Raw genomic sequence first — 17,813 nt, 5'->3', positions numbered from 1 at the left:
AGCTTTGAAAGGGTGTAGATGTTTAACAAAGATGCGTGTGAAACAGAGCCATAACGGCAGCTTTAAATCTGACATATTGTTTTTTCCTTTCCGTCATACAGTTTTGAGCTTGAATAAAAAAAAAAACCCACACACACACACCCAAGGAAAAAGGACTTTGTGTCGTACCGACAACTTTGAAGTGGCTTCACAGAGAATGTGGTGGAGGAAAGGAGGGGATTTAAAGTGGGAGTTTTTAAGAGGAAATTAAGGAAAAAAAGTGAAAAACAGTACCGGACTGTCTTCATGTCTGCAGGGTTGTCTGAGCAACCCGACCTTTTCTCCAGTACAACTGGACAAAAACTTAAAAACACGAGCAAAAGACTGACACCACAAAAAGAGAGACAGTGATCAGACGAGCGTCCAGCTCCTGCTCCGGCCCTCGTTCGTGGGCTTCTGTAAGTTTAGTATCATCCATCCATCCATTCATCAGTCCACTCATTCATCCATCCACCTGGTAACTGTGTAAACTACATTCCTTTGCAGTGCCATAGCTTTGCCGCGTCCTCTCACACCACAACAACAAACAACACAAAATCAGTGGACAGGATGACATACACAAAACAAACTGTAAAAAAAGGCAAACAAATACCCTCACATCCCACCCAACCGCTCTACTTTTTTTCAAGTCTAACCCTTTTATTTTCTCTCTCATCGTCATGTTTCTCTTCTCCTAAGATCTTCTTCTGGTCTCTTATGAGGAAGATGAAGTCGAAGAGGAGCTGGCCTTTTTTTGGTTGATTAAGTCCAGGTAGAGTTCTGAGCGCAGGAAGCGGGGGTATGAGTCCTTCTCCATCAGCCCGTATATCCGCCTCTGTGCTAGGTCAAAGCAGGAGCGTGTCACATTCTGCAGGTTGTCCTTAGTGTGATCTCTGGTGTACGAATCCAGATTTACCTGCAGAGGAAAACAATACAAAGAGTAAGGAACGTGCAACATTATACTGTAGCAGGGAGAGGCTGTTTTTTGATGCCATTTATTTCCCCAAGATCCATGTGTCGTGTGCACTCTCACTCACCTCTTTACAAGACTGGATAGCGATGTATTCTGCAAAGATTTTCTTGGCTTTTGAGGCCATCTTAGATTGCGACTTGATCTTCTTGTACTCCTCACATGCGAGCCAGAATTCCAGATTCTCCTCGCTGAACTCTGTCCTCAGGAAAGCTCTGAACGCTGCCAGACCATCTGAGTGAAAGCAGAGAGGAGGAGAATAAACAAGAGGAGAGTTGACTAGAGTGCCATGGCAACCTCACAGCCGAAGCGCTCCTTGGATATGCAGCGCCTAAAATAGCTCAATGACTGCCATTCGAGTCATGTGGTTGGAATAAAGTTAGACGTAAAAAACTCCAACAACACCGCAGCACATATTCAAGTCCTCAACATCCGTTCAGACATCAGCCTCTAGCGTGACTATCTATTCATTCCTCTTTACACATGCTGCAAATGAATAAAGAGATGACTGTTTTAGTGTCAGGGCGAAAGGGCTAATTCTGTCTCTTTGGACTTTTTAAGTTTCAGTTCAGTTAATGATTTGAGGAAGAAGGCATCCAGAAGAAAGAATAGCAGGAAGCCGTGTCCACCCACTTCTCCCGTCTGCACCTTTCCGTTCCCATGAATCACCCACGCTGGTAAGCAGCGCCAATGCAAGCAGTCATCTCTTACCTCATTCTGCTAAGCAGCAGTGAGGTAAGAGATGGAAAAGAGGAAAAAGAAATGGGGGAGAAGAAAGAGGCCAACGGAGCCAAATGAGGAGCAGATGTAGTGCTGGCTTTGTATCCGCTTTTAAAAAGGATTGTGGTAACAATTGTGAAAGATGATACATAAATAGCAACACAGGAGGTGCCTGTTTTAGTCTCCACTTCCTCACACTGTACCGCATGGACTCTGTCCGTTGGGATCAGGAAACTTGATGCAAGCTGCTCGTTCAGTGCAGCACTGTTTGTAATCCATATACCAGTACATGCATACATCCTCTGCTCACCACCCTCCCCCACCACCTCATGCAAGCACCCTAAGCCCATATTCAATGTTTCACTAAATCATATCGAACAAATGATCAAAACTCAAAGACAGATGATTTCAACGTGGTTTAAGGAGGGAGAAGATGAGTGACAAAAGAGAAAGAGAAAAAAAAGGAATAAAATAAATTAAAAGTAACTTACATTTGTGAGTCAGCAGCTTGTCAAGTGAGTCCCCCCATTTCAGTGCTTCTTCTGGGGTGGGCCTGCAGATAAAAGCAGAGCGATTCTTTAACAAGCCCATCTCAGTCAGGTTTCTCATTGTGTGACCCATCCGCAGAACTTTGCTGGATAGATGAGTGGAAACGAAGTAGGTAATTCCTCTCTGTGGCTTCCTTCCACTCTAGGCTGTGTCTACTGTTCTTCGCCTCTCATTCGGTTCTGCTTTGTGAGAGCTAACAACACAGAGAGCCATGAGTTTTTCTGCTACAGTCTGGTGGGGGTTTGGCTTTTATATTCCCACTGAATGCAAGTTGCAAGGCGGGAGGGGAGGGACTCCGGTCGGCCAATAGGGATGTGTGATCACGTTTAGAGCCCTCCTCCCCCCCCCACAGTGTCTGTCTGCCCCCTGCTGCCTCTCATTCTTCCTGTACTCTGTTGTAAAGCATGCCTCTTCACAGCTCTCGTCTCGCTGTAATCCACATCTGAGGCCTTATTTGACACAGTAAGAAAAAAATTGCTGCAGAGTTTCAGGTATTTTTTTGTAAATTTGGACATTTGTTTGTGCCTTTTGATTAGAGGAATTGTCGTAGTTTTATTTATTCTGACAAATTAACAAAAATAAAATGTGCTCTAACAATTTGTCATTTTGTTTCCCTAACTGTTGTGTCTTTCAGAACATGTACGTTCATGTATGTGTATTTTGAAGCAGTTGCTTAGCAAAGTGCACTACCAGATATATAGTGTTATAATATGAGGGCAATGTGAATACTAGACTATCTATAACAATGGTATTTTAATGTAATTCCACAGAGGACATTTACTATGGCTGCCTGGCACCAAATAACAAGTATACAGAATGTGTTTTAGCTTCCTGTGAGGTGGTTTGCAATCACTAAAGTAAGCGGCGTGGAAACATGGAAATATATTGATCTCTGATACTTTATTCATGATATCTGACACAAATATATATATTTTTATAATTCACAAATATACAAACAATTCACTCTCCCTCCGTCAGATTTGCCATAGCTACACACAAATGTGCTTGTGCTATTTATTAAGCCACACATGACAAGCACACTCGTATCCGTGCTACTGCCCACATGTCTCCCAAGCCCAGGTCATCACCAGTCTCACTCACACCCACATGCACATGCTGTCAGGAAGTGGCCACTTACTTGACTGACTTCATAGATTTGTCTAACTTGGCTGGGTTGCTTCCTGGGGATTCATTCCTCCTCCGCAGGAAAGCCAGCCGATTCTTCATGTCTTTGGCCCTGGGTGAAGGGAAGAGAGGAGAGAGAAAGAGGGAAAGAGTTGGCAAGAGAGAGAGAGAGAAGAGTGAAAGAAAGATTTATGAATACAGAAGGAGGGGGAACGTCGAGGCAGGACAAAGGGGGGAAATGGAATAAGGATGAAATGAATAATAAAGTAGAGAGAGGAGGTGGACAAAAACAGACAAAGGAAGAAAGTGTGTTGAGTCCAAAGTCCAAAGTCCGCAATTAAAACAATCCAAGGCATGTGTAAGCATGTCAGCACTGTAAATCCACTTGAAAATCAAACCCACAAAAGCCAGAAAAGACAAAATAAATGTCTTGTTGTGTACATTTTAGTCTTCAGCCAGGTATGGTGGTATGGTGGGACAGAGCGCTTCCAAAAGGCGGATGTCAAGCTCCCTTTCCTCGCTTCGTGTCAGTGTCTCGCCTGTCAATCTAATATCTCTAACAGTCTTTCCTATAGATGTGTCCCTGGCAGGTTCCTCGGCAGGGACTGAGCGACTGTGGCAGAGAAGGAGGAGAGAGACTCAATCCTCACTCCTCTGTTTCATCACGCCATTCTCCATGTGCCTAGAGGGCTTGCTGAGAGGGAGCTGACCCAGGGCCGAGGTAACAGGGCACAGTGACCTCCTCACTCCTCTGCTTCCCTCCAGCAGCAGCATCCAAAATCCCCCTGACCGTCCACCTCACCTGTTTCACCTGCCTCTAACCACCACACGCACAGAGACCCCCAGCTGCACATGCGCCACCTTAAATCTCACACAAGGTGATACACCAATCCTCAGTCCCCTTGGGTCCCTTCAGTATCCTGCGCATTCCCGTAATCCCATGGTACGTGTCCTGGCTTTTCCCGACCTGGAGCACGTGCTGCCTCATTGGGATGTGACCTCACTCAACACCCATTTCCTGAGTCCCTGCTTTTGATTTCCACTGTGGATTGGCTGGCCCGCTAATAATGCAGCACGGCAGTGTGCGCTCGCTGGCCCTAATCACTGCAAGCTGTGCCACTGCCAACCGGCAGCCCCCAGGAGAGCATGTACACCCTAAATTAAGAAACAAGGCTTCCAGTTATAGACACTTATCGTTCAAACATGCACACACCGGGGGGTGGAAGAACACACAACTGCGGATTAGCACAAACACTGTACATGAATGGGGGATGAAAGAACGCCCACGCCAACATTTCAAAGAAACCCCTTGCACCTTTGCCAACTCATGCCCACTTCACTGGGGCTTTCATGCCAGTCACAGGTGTTGGAAAACTCCCAGTCTCCACCAGTGTGTGAGGGAGACCATGTGTGCATGTGTAAATGTGCAACAGTCACACAACGCGGCCGCCGAGCTAAACAGAGAACACAGTCAGCAGTCAGTTTTTCCAACGGCTGCAAGACAGGAAAGGTAGAAACATGACAACATGACTGCATGAGCTGTTGGAAACAGCAGCTGAATAGCTCCTTTAAATCAGGATAAGCGTGACTTTGTGGGTGTATTGTTTTGGGTTCAGTTGGTGCAGAGAGCCCCAAGAGGCCTTTTTTTTAAGCATTTGTGAGATTCAGGAGAGTGGGTAACTTGTGGGTAAATGTATCTAATACCAATAAATATTTAAAAAAGTATAAATGTTGTGGATCTAGAGAAAACTATGTGGAAGTTTTTTCTTGTCACAGGCTAGGGAAAACAATTGATAAAAAAACAGCAGAGAGCTGGAAAGACACTTAAATCATTCAAAAATAAATACCTAAATGTCCATACAGTATCCCTGGTGCAGCGATGACTCATCCATTGATTGAAATAACAATGTATGAAGCTGGCGTAAACTATATGCTGAACATAATTCAGCCAGAAGGACATTATTACCTCAATAAAAACTACCTTGGTGTTAAATAAACTCGTGACATCAGAGTAGGATTTATTAGATTGTTCTAATTTTAGGTTGCACTCAAGTCAGTTAGTTCTTGAGCTGTGCATGTGTTAGCTAAAAGAAGAAAAGTATTTTATGAGGGCTGGAATATATTTTGTCGGCTTGATAAAAAGGCGCTTTATTATATGTCTGGCTTCATACAAGCTGAGCCTGCCTGGGTATGATGCGACAATGATGTCATAGAATTTTTTTTAAGAGAAATGTATGTTTCTATCCTGCCACCATGTGGGTATCAATGGATATTGCACAAACAGTTGACATTTTCCATCCTCGAGCAAAACAGATTAACTACTCGGCATTCTTTTCCACCAAATACTTGGTGTCAACACTGGAAACAACTTGAGCTTACATCATCACATGTTTTATCCCTCCACTTATTTTCAGAAAACTCAAATATAGCACTATTCTGAAAACAAGTGATCCATTTTACACAATATGTAGCTGCCTCATTTAAAGCACTACACACTGGCAACACAGACTGCAGAGACACTGTTGTTGGAAGAGTGCATGTTGGCTGCAGGAGGTGTGATAAACTCAACTGATACATCCATAAATGAAACTGCCTGTGTGGTCATTAGCTCAATGGGGGTCAACAGAAACTCCAACTTGAAGGAGGGTCCACATAATACTCCTCCCTCAATGTGGGCAGACACATCCTCCATCCTCCAGTGATGTCTGTGTCCTCCAGACGTAGACATTTGCATTGTTATAACAACAGAGAGTTGCAATATCAGCGGCCTAACTAACAACAAAGGTGAAACACTATTCTTATGTTGAGTAAAGCTTCCTTGGTTGAAACTCTAAATCCTTAACTTAGACTTAAAAAAAAGAGATGATGCCCTCTTCAAAACCAGAGACCAAAGGCCAGAAGCCATGGTTATAGATACTTAATGATCAGTTATATCAATATCAGTGATTAAACCTTTTTCTGAGTCTTTTTTGTCAAGGCACTGTACCCCGTGCTCTTTGCACCTCCGCTCTTTATGTGCTAATGGTGCTTCTCATAGTCTCTCACTTTGAGTACCTCTGTATTTAAGTGGATAGTAATACTTTACAGTATCAGCTAATAGCTCCTCAGCACTAATACCATGATACATGTACTAGTGTAAATCACACTCCATTGGATGTATTACATACAATGACCCCTGCACTTAACCTACTCTTCTAAAAGACTGACACATGCTCTTTAAAGGATTATCAAGTTAAGATGATCTTTGATCGAACACGCTGCCACACAGAAATGTATGCTCCACTGCCTCACGCACACACTAGTACAGCTACATATGTTTGCAACACGGGCATCATGCGTACACACACCTGAGTATCTGTTCGTGTCTACTGAAGAGAGGGCAGGGCGGTCTATGTGCTCGAGTGGATGAGCGAGAGGTCTTTGGATCCGCAATTATCCACAGGTTTCCGTACTCTTTATTCCCTCTTTGCTTGGCTCACATTAGACGCACTAATAGCACCCTGCTGGCTATTCCTGGTGCTCTGAAAAGTAGGCCGCACTCCCAGGGAAAGGCTCTGGGAGCACATGGTCGAGAGCTGCAGACAGACATACTGCAGATCACAATGTACCACACAAGCACTAGCCAAATCCACTGCTCCACTTTATCCCACTTTTGTTGTTTGGTGCATGAGGCTTAGCTCCCCACAATGGTAGAAGTCCACCCTTTTGTAAAGCCTGACCTGTGAGATTTGGGGTACATCGACCAGTTCAAAAGAGCAACTGAAATGCAGATGGGGAGAGCAGCAGTGCAAGGTTCAAGCATGTTTTCATTCTGCCACTTTCTATTTACAGAAGGCTGTGTGCTTGTGAATACTGGGCATGCCACACAAATAGCGCTGTGCACTGTGGCTCTGTTTGTGCATCTGTGTCTGTGTGAGTATAATGGGTCAAGGGCTGTGTCAGTGTGTCTGGTACATTTCAAATAACATTCACACTATTTGGGCTGAAAAGATACATGAACTTTCATCACAGACAAAACAGTCCATAGATGTGACGTATCCAAAAGCAAAAGACACATACAGGAACTCGTAAGAAAGAAAAAGGCTCACCTATAAAATGCTTCATAACATCGAGAAAAGTCACTCTGCCATATTCCTAGAAGAACAATGAAAAAGGGAATGTCCTAAATTCCATCCATACATATTATCTCATTCACAGTCTCCCTCAATCAAGACTAAAAAAAAGAGATCTATTTCTGAGCTAACTCACCTTCCTACCCACATAGACCACATGAGCAATCCTATTCCTGAAATCCAGGCTGCGTGTAATAAGAAAAAGGGGCAGCCTCAAGTTAGAACTTAAAGCAGCCTCCTCCAAAATAGTTTGAGCGCTTCAGCCTCACGGGGGTTCCTTCTCCCTCACTGCGACTGTCAAATGAGATCCATGTTGAGGTCAAATCGTTTCCTACCGCTCGAGAGCATCGATTCCTGTGGGGCCCAAAACAGCCCCGCCCACACTTTGCATACCCTGCCTTCTAATTCTAGTTCAATAATCAAAGTGCAGATGAACCATACAAACACACACACACACACACACACACAACACACACACACACACACACACACACACACACATCCACTGCCGTTCTCTTACCTTTCCAGGTACTTCTCTGAGAAATCAACCATAGTGTGAAACATGGGTGCCAGCCTGTGCGCAGGTTCACTTGTTGTGTGTAGAAATTAGACTGCATGTAAGCGTGTGTCAGGAGTGCCGGTGCTCGGGGCCCAGGGGTTTGTTTGACAATCACATTCCTCTAACCTCTGAGAGGATGTGGTGGAGCTTTATATAGTCTGGGGGGGTCTGGAGAAGGCGGACCCTGGGCTCACCCAATCACCACACAGTGTCTAGGGAGGACAAATTCCTTCCACTGGGGCCTGGTTGTTTTTTTCTTTTAGTTTTACTGGGTTAGTAAGTGATGACATTTGTCTTTTTGTTAAAAGAGTAGAGAACTATGTAAACCTCCATGGGATGTCCACACCTCGGGGTCCAGTTGTTTTTTCTTGGTATTTTTTTATGAGGTGATGAGTCATTCTAGTTTCAGGCAGTCTTTGATGTAGTACTTGTAGATGTCTGTAAATAAGATAACAGCTTTAATTGGTTCTCAACTCTGATTGTAGTCGGTGCACATCATATCTAACGGCATAACTAACGTTCATATTGGCCAAATTTCACAGCACACAAAAGGGGCCTTGCATTTGGCAGCAAACTATTATGTTTATATAAATTATTGACTTGGGAACTGCGACTTAGTATTAATCACTGAGGTATTGGTATCCCTGTAATCTTAAAATAATCTGTCAACAATTTGCCCAAAACGTTTCTGCATGTTAATCTGGTGCCCTTGAAACTACCAGATGGGGAAAAGGGATATAGTGTTGCAGGGAGCCATTGCTTGGAGAAGCAGAACACCTGCACTGAGTCAAAACAAAATGCAATAATGTAGCGGGGGAAGGCAGAGATAATGTCAACAATTTCAGGAAAACAGCTGTGCTGGACCCACAGGAAGTACAATGTGCAAAAAGGGGAGCAAAAAAGAGTATAGGAAGTGAGAACATGTAGAAAAATAGGAAGAGTACAGGGGGAAAGAAGTAGTAGGTGTCGTTGTAAATGATGCATGAGAGGCTTTGTGCTTTGTGGGTGAGGAGAGAGGATGTTTCAAAGTGCAACATGTGTTGCATCTCTAAGTGAAAAATGCTATCAATTTTCTTCTACTAGGGATATTTACATTGTGTATTGTGATATGTGTCCTTCAATCTTCCTGTCACAAATTATGATTATGGTGATTAAATTGACAGTGTTTACAGCGAGACAACCACGAATGGCCAAACTTAGACCACTCCACAAGTGTGAGATGGAACCATTCCGAGACACAGCACACAATGTACACAGCAGGAGAGACACTGAGAGGAGAGGAAATCAATGTAGTGCTATTGCTGGATCCCCATCTCTGGAAATCCCATTGGCCAAAGGTCAGAGGACCTTCTTTCAGCTATAAATGGCTACATCTCAGTATGATTTGATCATGTCAGATATTGTTAGCCTTTGATTTCTATATACTTGCCCCATTGGCTCTCTTATATAGATATACTGCTATATATCAGTCTCCAACATCTGGAGAAAAACATTTCATTTCCTTCATGCTTGGTTAGAGTCTGAAATGTCTATCTATAGCAGACACATATTGTGTTTGTATTCCTCTGAGTTACACAGAAATATATTGTGTTGAGCATATGTTCATTGGTGTGACTTTAATATTATTGAGGAGAGTATTGCCCCCGGTATTGGTTTACAATGTGTCATAATGAAAAATGGTGAAAAATGGGTCACATACTGCAAGATGAAAGAATTTTCACGAGACAGCAGGCTCATGACATTGAGAATATTATGGAAACAGAGGCTGGAAACACAGAAGCTCGAAGACAAGTGGGTAAACATGTCGCGTGCTCATAAAGATGTGTGACTTATCCTTGTGATATTAACCAAAGATGACAAAAAAGGGTTGCAGCTGATAACTAGAAGTCATTTCCTTTCCATGAGACAAACTTTTTCTTCTACGCAACCTTCATCAGTGCCACAACAACACAGAGCAGATGCCTCTTAAATAGCAAAATAACACAGGTGAGACCATTTAAGGTAATTAGCACTGCACCTGGCAATCAACCGACAGCAATTAGTTATTAACGTTGCAACCTATCAACGTCTTGCACTGGGACAAGGGAAAAAAAGATAGAGACTCGTCCACTATAAAACATTTGCATAAACCTCATATGGTTTACCAGACGTACAAATACGGGTATTACACTAAATCAAGAAGCAACAGAGTTTCAACAGAGAATATACAACTTTCTTAGATCTAGCTTAATCTCTCATACCACATCAAAATGGATGACTACCGTAAATATATTTGAGAGGTAAAAAATTAATCGATTGTTAATGGCAGCGCACTAGTCTGGACACATTCAGAAATTGCAGGTTTTAAATCTTTGGAAAACAAATATGAATCCACCGCAGTGACAGAGTGTAATATAAGATGAGCTAACATCATGATTCATGTTTGTTTACCTGCCGCGAGAGAGAAAATCCCTGTTTGCTAACCCTGACCTATGACCTATGACCTATGTCAACAAATGCTGTCAAGCTGAGTTGCTACGTGTGTCATTAGTATCTGGATGTTTGTATTCTGTGTATCAGGACTAAAGTTCAATAGGATAAAAAGATTCCTTGAAATCACTTTGAGAAATAATTAATCAAAATATGTTCTTATTTGTCTGTTTCAACAAACAGACAAACATTATTTTTTTTTACACACGGTAGATTTTAAACAAAAGAACACATTTTGTCCACCTAAAAATCAATGGTGTTTGCTATTAAATGGCTATTATTAATGCAAATAAAGCTTGTCTGGAGCTGTTTGCAGCAGCTGACAGAAAGGCAAAATACCCTGGACTCAGAAAAAAAGGCTGTGGAATCTTAATCACTTAATCTACTGGTTAGCTAAACAACATAAAACACAGCTTGTGCAGAAGAATGGGCCACTATCAGACCCATGGACAGCCTCTCACGGCGTGAAATGGGCTTTCATCTCGATGAACAGGAGCGCGAATAAGGCTCATTGAACAGCTGATGAATCACTGAGGCGTCGACACACCCGAACAAACGCTCTTCCCTCTTAACGCACACCTTACTTCTCACACCGCTGAGAATGTGAGACACACATATGGCACCACACTCATCAGCAGCGCACACATCATTTACCACTTAATTAAGTTGATGATGATCAGCGCTGGATGATTAGCTTTCAGTCACCTTCAGCCTGAAACATGCTTCTTCATTTGAAGCTCTGTGAACTTGTGCAGGTAGTCACAATAATAAAACAAATATTTGTATGCACTGTTAAAGACATATTTTCCATCCCCCTAAATTGATATAGATTCAATTATCCAAAATAGAGAGGACATGGCAAGGTTTTGAATGACATCCTGACATCCTCAGTCCATTAATCCAACAATCACACCCATACTAACACTAGTCAGAATAAATCCAGATGTCTCAATTAGCTACCCTGTGTGCTGAGACAGGTCAATAACATTCACCATTAGCTTGGACAAGAGGAAAATACATCCTTTGAAATAATGGATGTTAAAGCAGGCGTGTTTACCCTTTAACTGATAATTAGCATGAAAATAAAAGGTCTCTGACATCATCGAGAGCAGATGAGGTGAATGCTTTTGTAGTTGTCAGGTCAAAGATTTCTCTATTGTGCTGCTTCTCGCTCACTCTTAGTCCTCTTCTTTCTCACACATAATACATTAATTATAACCGAAAAGGCAAAGCATTGTATTCCTAAAAATGGTTATTATTGTCATAGGTTAGAATCCATATTCAGGAGGGAAAAAACATGCCATGTCTTGATAACAACTTTCCCAATGAGCAGGTAATGAAGATGAAAGTAACCGAAGACAGGAAACACACAAAAACTGATTCATTGATGCACTCACAGGTTCTTGGATTTCTTCTTCTTTGTTCCTTCAGGGCTGACCTCACAGCTACAGGGGGATCCGGCGCTCAGCTGAGGGAAGATGAAGGAGAGCACACACTGCATCATCCACCCTTCACACAGAAAGAGGGCCCCGTAGCCTCATGCAGATACTGTAGCTTGCTTGAGTTAGCTCCAACAGGGAATGGCCAGCTAAGTTGGCTAATACTGGAAGCGTGTGAGTCCTTGGTGTGTCCTGTTGGGCTAGACTAAGTCTAGTCTAGTCCATAACACACACACACACACACACACACACACACACACACACAGCCAGCAAAATTATAAATCCACCACAGCAGTCCACAGTGTAAATCCCACAAGGCAAAGCTCTCAGAGGTGTGCGTCTGTATCTTGCAGAATACAACTGTGTGTATGCAGCAGATGTTGTTTGTACACAGGGTATAACAAAGTAAAGAAAATCTGTGAGAGTGAGAGAGTGTGAAAGACTGCGGCTGTTGTTTCTGCTGGCCTCCAACTGTGCCCTAGGTTTGAAGTGTTGAGCCAAGACCCCGGTTTCACATTACACTTACTGCCAACCCACCATTTTGATTGGTTAAGAGTAAAAGGGAAGTTGCTGCAGGGTTCGGAAGGGGTCAATCTCCACTAATCTGATGGCCTGAAGCTGCTCCATTGTGTGTGTGTGTGTGTGTGTGTGTGTGTGTGTGTGTGTGTGTGTGTGTGTGTGTGTGTGTGTGTGGCTCTAAATAATGAGCCATTGTACTACAGGAACACCCAGTTAAATCTTAGCTAGATACTGGCCACAGTTGGTAACGCATGGTGTAATGTTCTCTATTTTTGTGGGACCCGAGAATCAACCTTCACAGTGAGGACATTTTGGGGAATTAACAACACTTTTTGGCTGTCCTTCCCGCCTACAAGATTTTGTTTTGAGGTTAGAGTGACACTATCCCGACACTCACCTCCTGCAGGCTTTAAAGTTGCCTGTGACATTTATGGGTTTCAAAATTGAGAGACAACAACAGCCTGAATTCAGTTATAATGGATTGCCAAGTATCTCTAAAAAAACTCTCAAACCCCAAAGGTCCCAACTTCTAGGAACAGAACAAACCATATTAACTTTCTTCACACATTTGTAAACACTTTTTCCATCGGCATCCATTTTAAGTGCCTGACTTCATGCTGACCACAGCTGTTGTTCTCCATCAGTGAGGACGCTACACACTTTTCACAGTCCCCTTTGAGTGTTCAGTGAGTCAAAAGATACAGTTTTAAAGAAACAGCTTGACACTGGGAAATAAGAATATATGCTTTTTTGCTGAGAGTTAGACGAGAGAGTGTATACCAGGCCAGCTGTTCCAGCCTTAATGCTAAGCTACGCTAATCACATCCTGTCTGTAGCTTCATATTCAACAGATACATATGAGAGGTATCAATCTTCTCAGCAACAACATTAGGTAAGCGTACTTCCCAAAATGTCCAGCCATTTTAGGTTAAAACACTAATGTTCTGTAAAGTTATGGTCCATAACTTTACAGAACATTAGTATTTTAACCTAAAATGGCTCACTAATGGCCTCACTAATAGAATAATACAAACGTGCGAATGCCTTTGTGTGTCCAATCGTGCACGAATACCGAGAAAATGTGCACGTTCTGTTCGCGAGACTATTATTGTATGCAAACAATAACCGCGAGCAAACATGAGCAAACATATCCTGTGTTATGCATCCATCGACGTTGAGCCACCCTACGTAAAGCAGCTGCACAAAGTAATATCCTGTTGTGCACTGGCATTATTGTCGGACCTGCTTAATGATGACATTTCTCTATGAGAAATGAATTATCCAACATTGATTATGTCACGGCTTTCTGTCACAGCTGTCAATTGTTTCATCATTTGCATAAAATATCAACCGTGTTAATGACTCTTGATTTATAGATATGTATTTATTTCCCTCAGGTTTCCATCAGCAGCACAGCACTGAAAGTCCTCATGTCAGGGTCATTAATCAGACCTTGTTTAATATTGATGTGGGTGACTCGAATGTGTTTGTGCTCCTTGACATTGGTGCAGCCTTTGAGCCTTCTAATTGAAAGATTTGCTGGTTCCTCCTAACTCCTTGTTAATGAAAACAATTCCCAGTGTCTGAATGTCATCATGGGAACCGAGTCAATTAAATTTACTTTGTATTGTCCAAAATCACAGTTGCAACACATTCAATGCATATGATATAAATTATTCATATAACGGGAGTCGTCAGCAGAATAATAATGGAAACAGTACGACTACTAATAATAACAGCAGCAGTGCATATAATAGTTTGTCGATGCGCTCTGCGTTTTCTGACAGAAGTCACAGTTGACTGTGAAAGGTGAATGAGTTTATGTTAAGTAGGAGCCGTCCTAAAATAAGGAGCGCTAAGAGCAGGAACAATATAATTTTAGAGCTGCTGTTTGATGATAAGACATGTAAACTGTACACACACAGGTAGAGGCTTAAATCCTTCTCTCTAGAATAACCTTGTACTTGATCTCTTCCAATGTTATCAAATTTAAAATCTATTATAAAATCAGTTATATTTGATATACATTCGTCTATAGAAGCAACCAAATCACTCTTCCAAAACAGCTACAAACACAGGGCATGTTAGCTTGCATGAGCAAGTCATTGAGGGTCATGAGAGACATCAAAATCTAATCAGTTATCTTAGCGGGAACCGCACAACAGGGTCCCAGCCCCAATTGAGCCATTAGCCGGGCCTTCCCCTGAAACCACAAAGAACAATTGGAAAATGGGCCGTACTTTGCCCTCTCCAGAAACGTTTGTCCTGATGTAGCCCCGAGGACAAGATTATTCAGGGGTATCAGGAGAGCAAATGATGGTGTGTGGCCATTGGACATCAGAGGAGGAAGGTCTGCTTGTTGGGTCGGCCTTTGCTCGACTAGTTGCCTGCATGTAAAGACTGGATGCTCATTCACACCCGGATGCCATGTCCCAGCTGGATGAGATCCGCCCCCCCCACACACACACAGTGACATGTGTCTGCTTTCTAGCATAAGTAAGTGGCTAATTGGGCAAAGTTTTAGAATCATAATGTCAAGCAGGCAATATGTGAATGCGTTAACACAGACTCGTTACTGACTACATCTGACCACAATGTGGATGGCATCCAAGCTGGTGCAGTGAAAAAAGCTGTGGCCAATATTGATCTTAAAATTGAATATTTTTGGAGACCTGAAGGACCTATGAAATCATTTATTTACTTCTATCTCCTAGTCACACATGCGCACAAACACACACACACAGTAGATGCAAAACATAGAATAGTTTTGAGTCATTAAACTTATTTTCAAGAATGTATTTCATGACTTCCTATGTAGTAGCATTATTATAATCAGGCTCCATGTGCAATAAACAAAAGTGTATACAAAAGTGTATGTCAATACATGAGTATCTTGTTGTTGTTAAGAGCTAAATGTTCAGGTCTGTTCTCAAGTTTCTATGTTTCTCTTTTTCTACCACTTCTGGGACCCCACACAGAAAAGACACACACACACACACACACACACACACACACACACACACACACACACACACACATACACACACACACACACACACACACACACACACACACACAGACTGCCTGACAATAACCTGTGGAGCATAAGCAAGTCTTGAGTCTTTTCTAAAAATAGCCTTAGTGTGCATTTGTGTGTGTGTGTGTGTGTGTGTGTGTGTGTGTGTGTGTGTGTGTGTGTGTGTGTGTGTGTGTGTGTGTGTGTGTGTGTGTGTGCAAGCTCATGTGTGTAGACTCCTCACATGCCTCACTGAAGACAGTTAAAAAACCTCGGAATCTGCCAAAGACCACACGCCATTATAGACCCCCGAGACATGCGATGCAGATGTTGACACGCCATTAAGGGTTGTGGGATGGCTGTGCAGTTACATGTGTGTTGCACACGTGTCTTTGTAGGCATTCCTGTGGTCCTATGTAACTTCACATGTGTGCACGTAAAAAAAGGCAAACATATGGGCAAACACGTTTCTGGCAATGCTAAAGTAAATGTAAACGTTCAAATGCACATAACATGGTAACATGCCTGTCTCGCTAAAGCCAAAGGAGAACAGTGTGTGTGGTTTGGAGAGAAGTTTGGAACACCAGTGGATATTATTCTCCAATAAGACAAAGACAATTTGCCCGTCTTTGTCTCAATAAACTGTACATTCTTCAGTTGTGCTCTCCACTAACAAACACATTGTAGGAACAATATTCTAAACACAGCTCTGAAACATTCTTGACCAAGACTCCAAATCCTCCAGGTGAAGAAATTAATCGTGGCCTTTGTGTATTTAAACTAGTTCAACCCTGGCTGCGTTTCTTCATCCGACCTCCCTTGGGTCGCTTCCTTCGTTCTCATTCCACTGTTTCTTCTCTTATTTGAAAACAAATTGACGCGCTGGCGTCTGAACATTGTTATGGGGACCGCAGACAATCTCCCATTTTGTTTAGTCCAGCCTTGGATTGGTGCTAAATGTTAGACCGTAGTTTCCTGACTTTGTGTGGCTCTACTAGTCTACTTCTGTGTGAATTTGTGTCTGCTCCCGAGCCGAGTTAAAGCAGCTTGGATGCTGATAAGCTTTGATTTGAACACAGGCTTTTTTAATAGTAACTGCACGGTTACTGTACAGCTACTGATATATTTCAGTATTATTAGCCTGTTGTAGCCTTCTCAACTTCTCAGTTTCAATTGATGTTGGCAAAATGCTGAAAGCAAGTTGCATTTACGTTTGATAAGGTGGCTGATTAAAGAAGATAAATGCTGTCATGTTTTTGCGCTTTTCCCACTGCTACATTGGATTTTAAGTTAATATTGCATCTTTTAACACCGGTGAAACATATAATTACACAAGCTCTGGTACAATTATGTTTGCAGTGATGTGTACTGAATTTGCAGACCTGGGGCTTGTGCAGCAATAACCAGGAATTAATGAGGTTAAATGTGATTTAAACCATATGCATAAGAACATTTATGAGGCTAATATCTGTGAGAAAACAGAGAAAAACATTTGCTGGTTGAGGATCTTCTCTTTGTATATACTTTCTACTGTTAAAGAAAGGATATAGGGTTCACAGCGGGCATTACCAAAACTGCATGTTTATCAGGACTTAGAAGCCAGAAAATGCTCATTATTGTCTCCATGTGACTTTTCAACCCAGTTTGTAAAACTGGATACATCCGCTGTTTGGTATGCAGACCATGTGGGTCATAAGGTATATTGTTGGTCTTGAATACTTGCACATTCATATGTAGTCACCAGAGCCATGAATCATTTAAAACATTTCAGATTATAATATAATTGAATTCCTGCCTTCTGTTCACCATCAACCTCGTCCTCTATCTTCAATAATTTGACGAGTAATAATCAAATGAGTAATAGACAACAGTAGGTTAGTTTGGCATGGGATGAGACGTGAATCACAGTCAGTTATCACTTGCTGTTTTGTGAGAGTGTGAGGCTCATGTTAACAACTTTATTGGGCTGCAGCATCCAACATAGCAGATTGTTTTATAGCTAAAATAATTAAGGTGAATCCGTTTTTAGGGTTGTTCTCAGAAGACATAATCCATCCTGTCTGGACCAAAACTGTCCCCAAAATGCTCAAAGTGACACATTTGGGTATGGCGGGTATGAGCATTTCAGGAGAGCTGTCTGTGAACAGAGACAGGTAAAAGACTTTGTGCAATTAATTGGGACAATCGCTATTTTTACAAAACACATTTTGGTTATGCTTGAATCATTTTACAACTTTATGTTGTGGCCACATTGTCTGAGCACATGAAGCAAAGATGCATTTTAGCCGATGACAGAGCCACAGTATCTGCTAAATTA

At 42.3% G+C, this 17,813-nt stretch overlaps 1 protein-coding gene across 4 annotated transcripts in view; it reads right to left on the bottom strand.

Annotated features, from left to right (window-relative positions):
- Positions 1–693: 693 nt before the first annotated feature.
- rgs3a (regulator of G protein signaling 3a) overlaps positions 694–17,813 on the bottom strand; it is a gene marked incomplete at its 5' end in the record, with an annotated part of 114,304 nt that continues 97,184 nt past the window's right edge. For all 4 annotated transcript variants that reach the window (XM_079235599.1, XM_079235600.1, XM_079235601.1 and 1 more), the window contains 5 exons: positions 694–934; positions 1,056–1,222; positions 2,200–2,261; positions 3,396–3,494; positions 11,920–11,990. In XM_079235599.1, coding sequence (XP_079091725.1) covers positions 734–934; positions 1,056–1,222; positions 2,200–2,261; positions 3,396–3,494; positions 11,920–11,990 — 600 coding nt within the window. In that variant the 3' untranslated portion in view covers positions 694–733. The remainder of the gene's footprint in view (positions 935–1,055; positions 1,223–2,199; positions 2,262–3,395; positions 3,495–11,919; positions 11,991–17,813) is intronic.

This window comes from Taurulus bubalis (genome assembly GCF_910589615.1).
Source record: "Taurulus bubalis genome assembly, chromosome: 19".
NCBI classification, from domain to species: domain Eukaryota; kingdom Metazoa; phylum Chordata; class Actinopteri; order Perciformes; family Cottidae; genus Taurulus; species Taurulus bubalis.
Note: the sequence above shows the minus strand (reverse complement) of the source record. Positions and strands in the feature narration are given on the sequence as shown.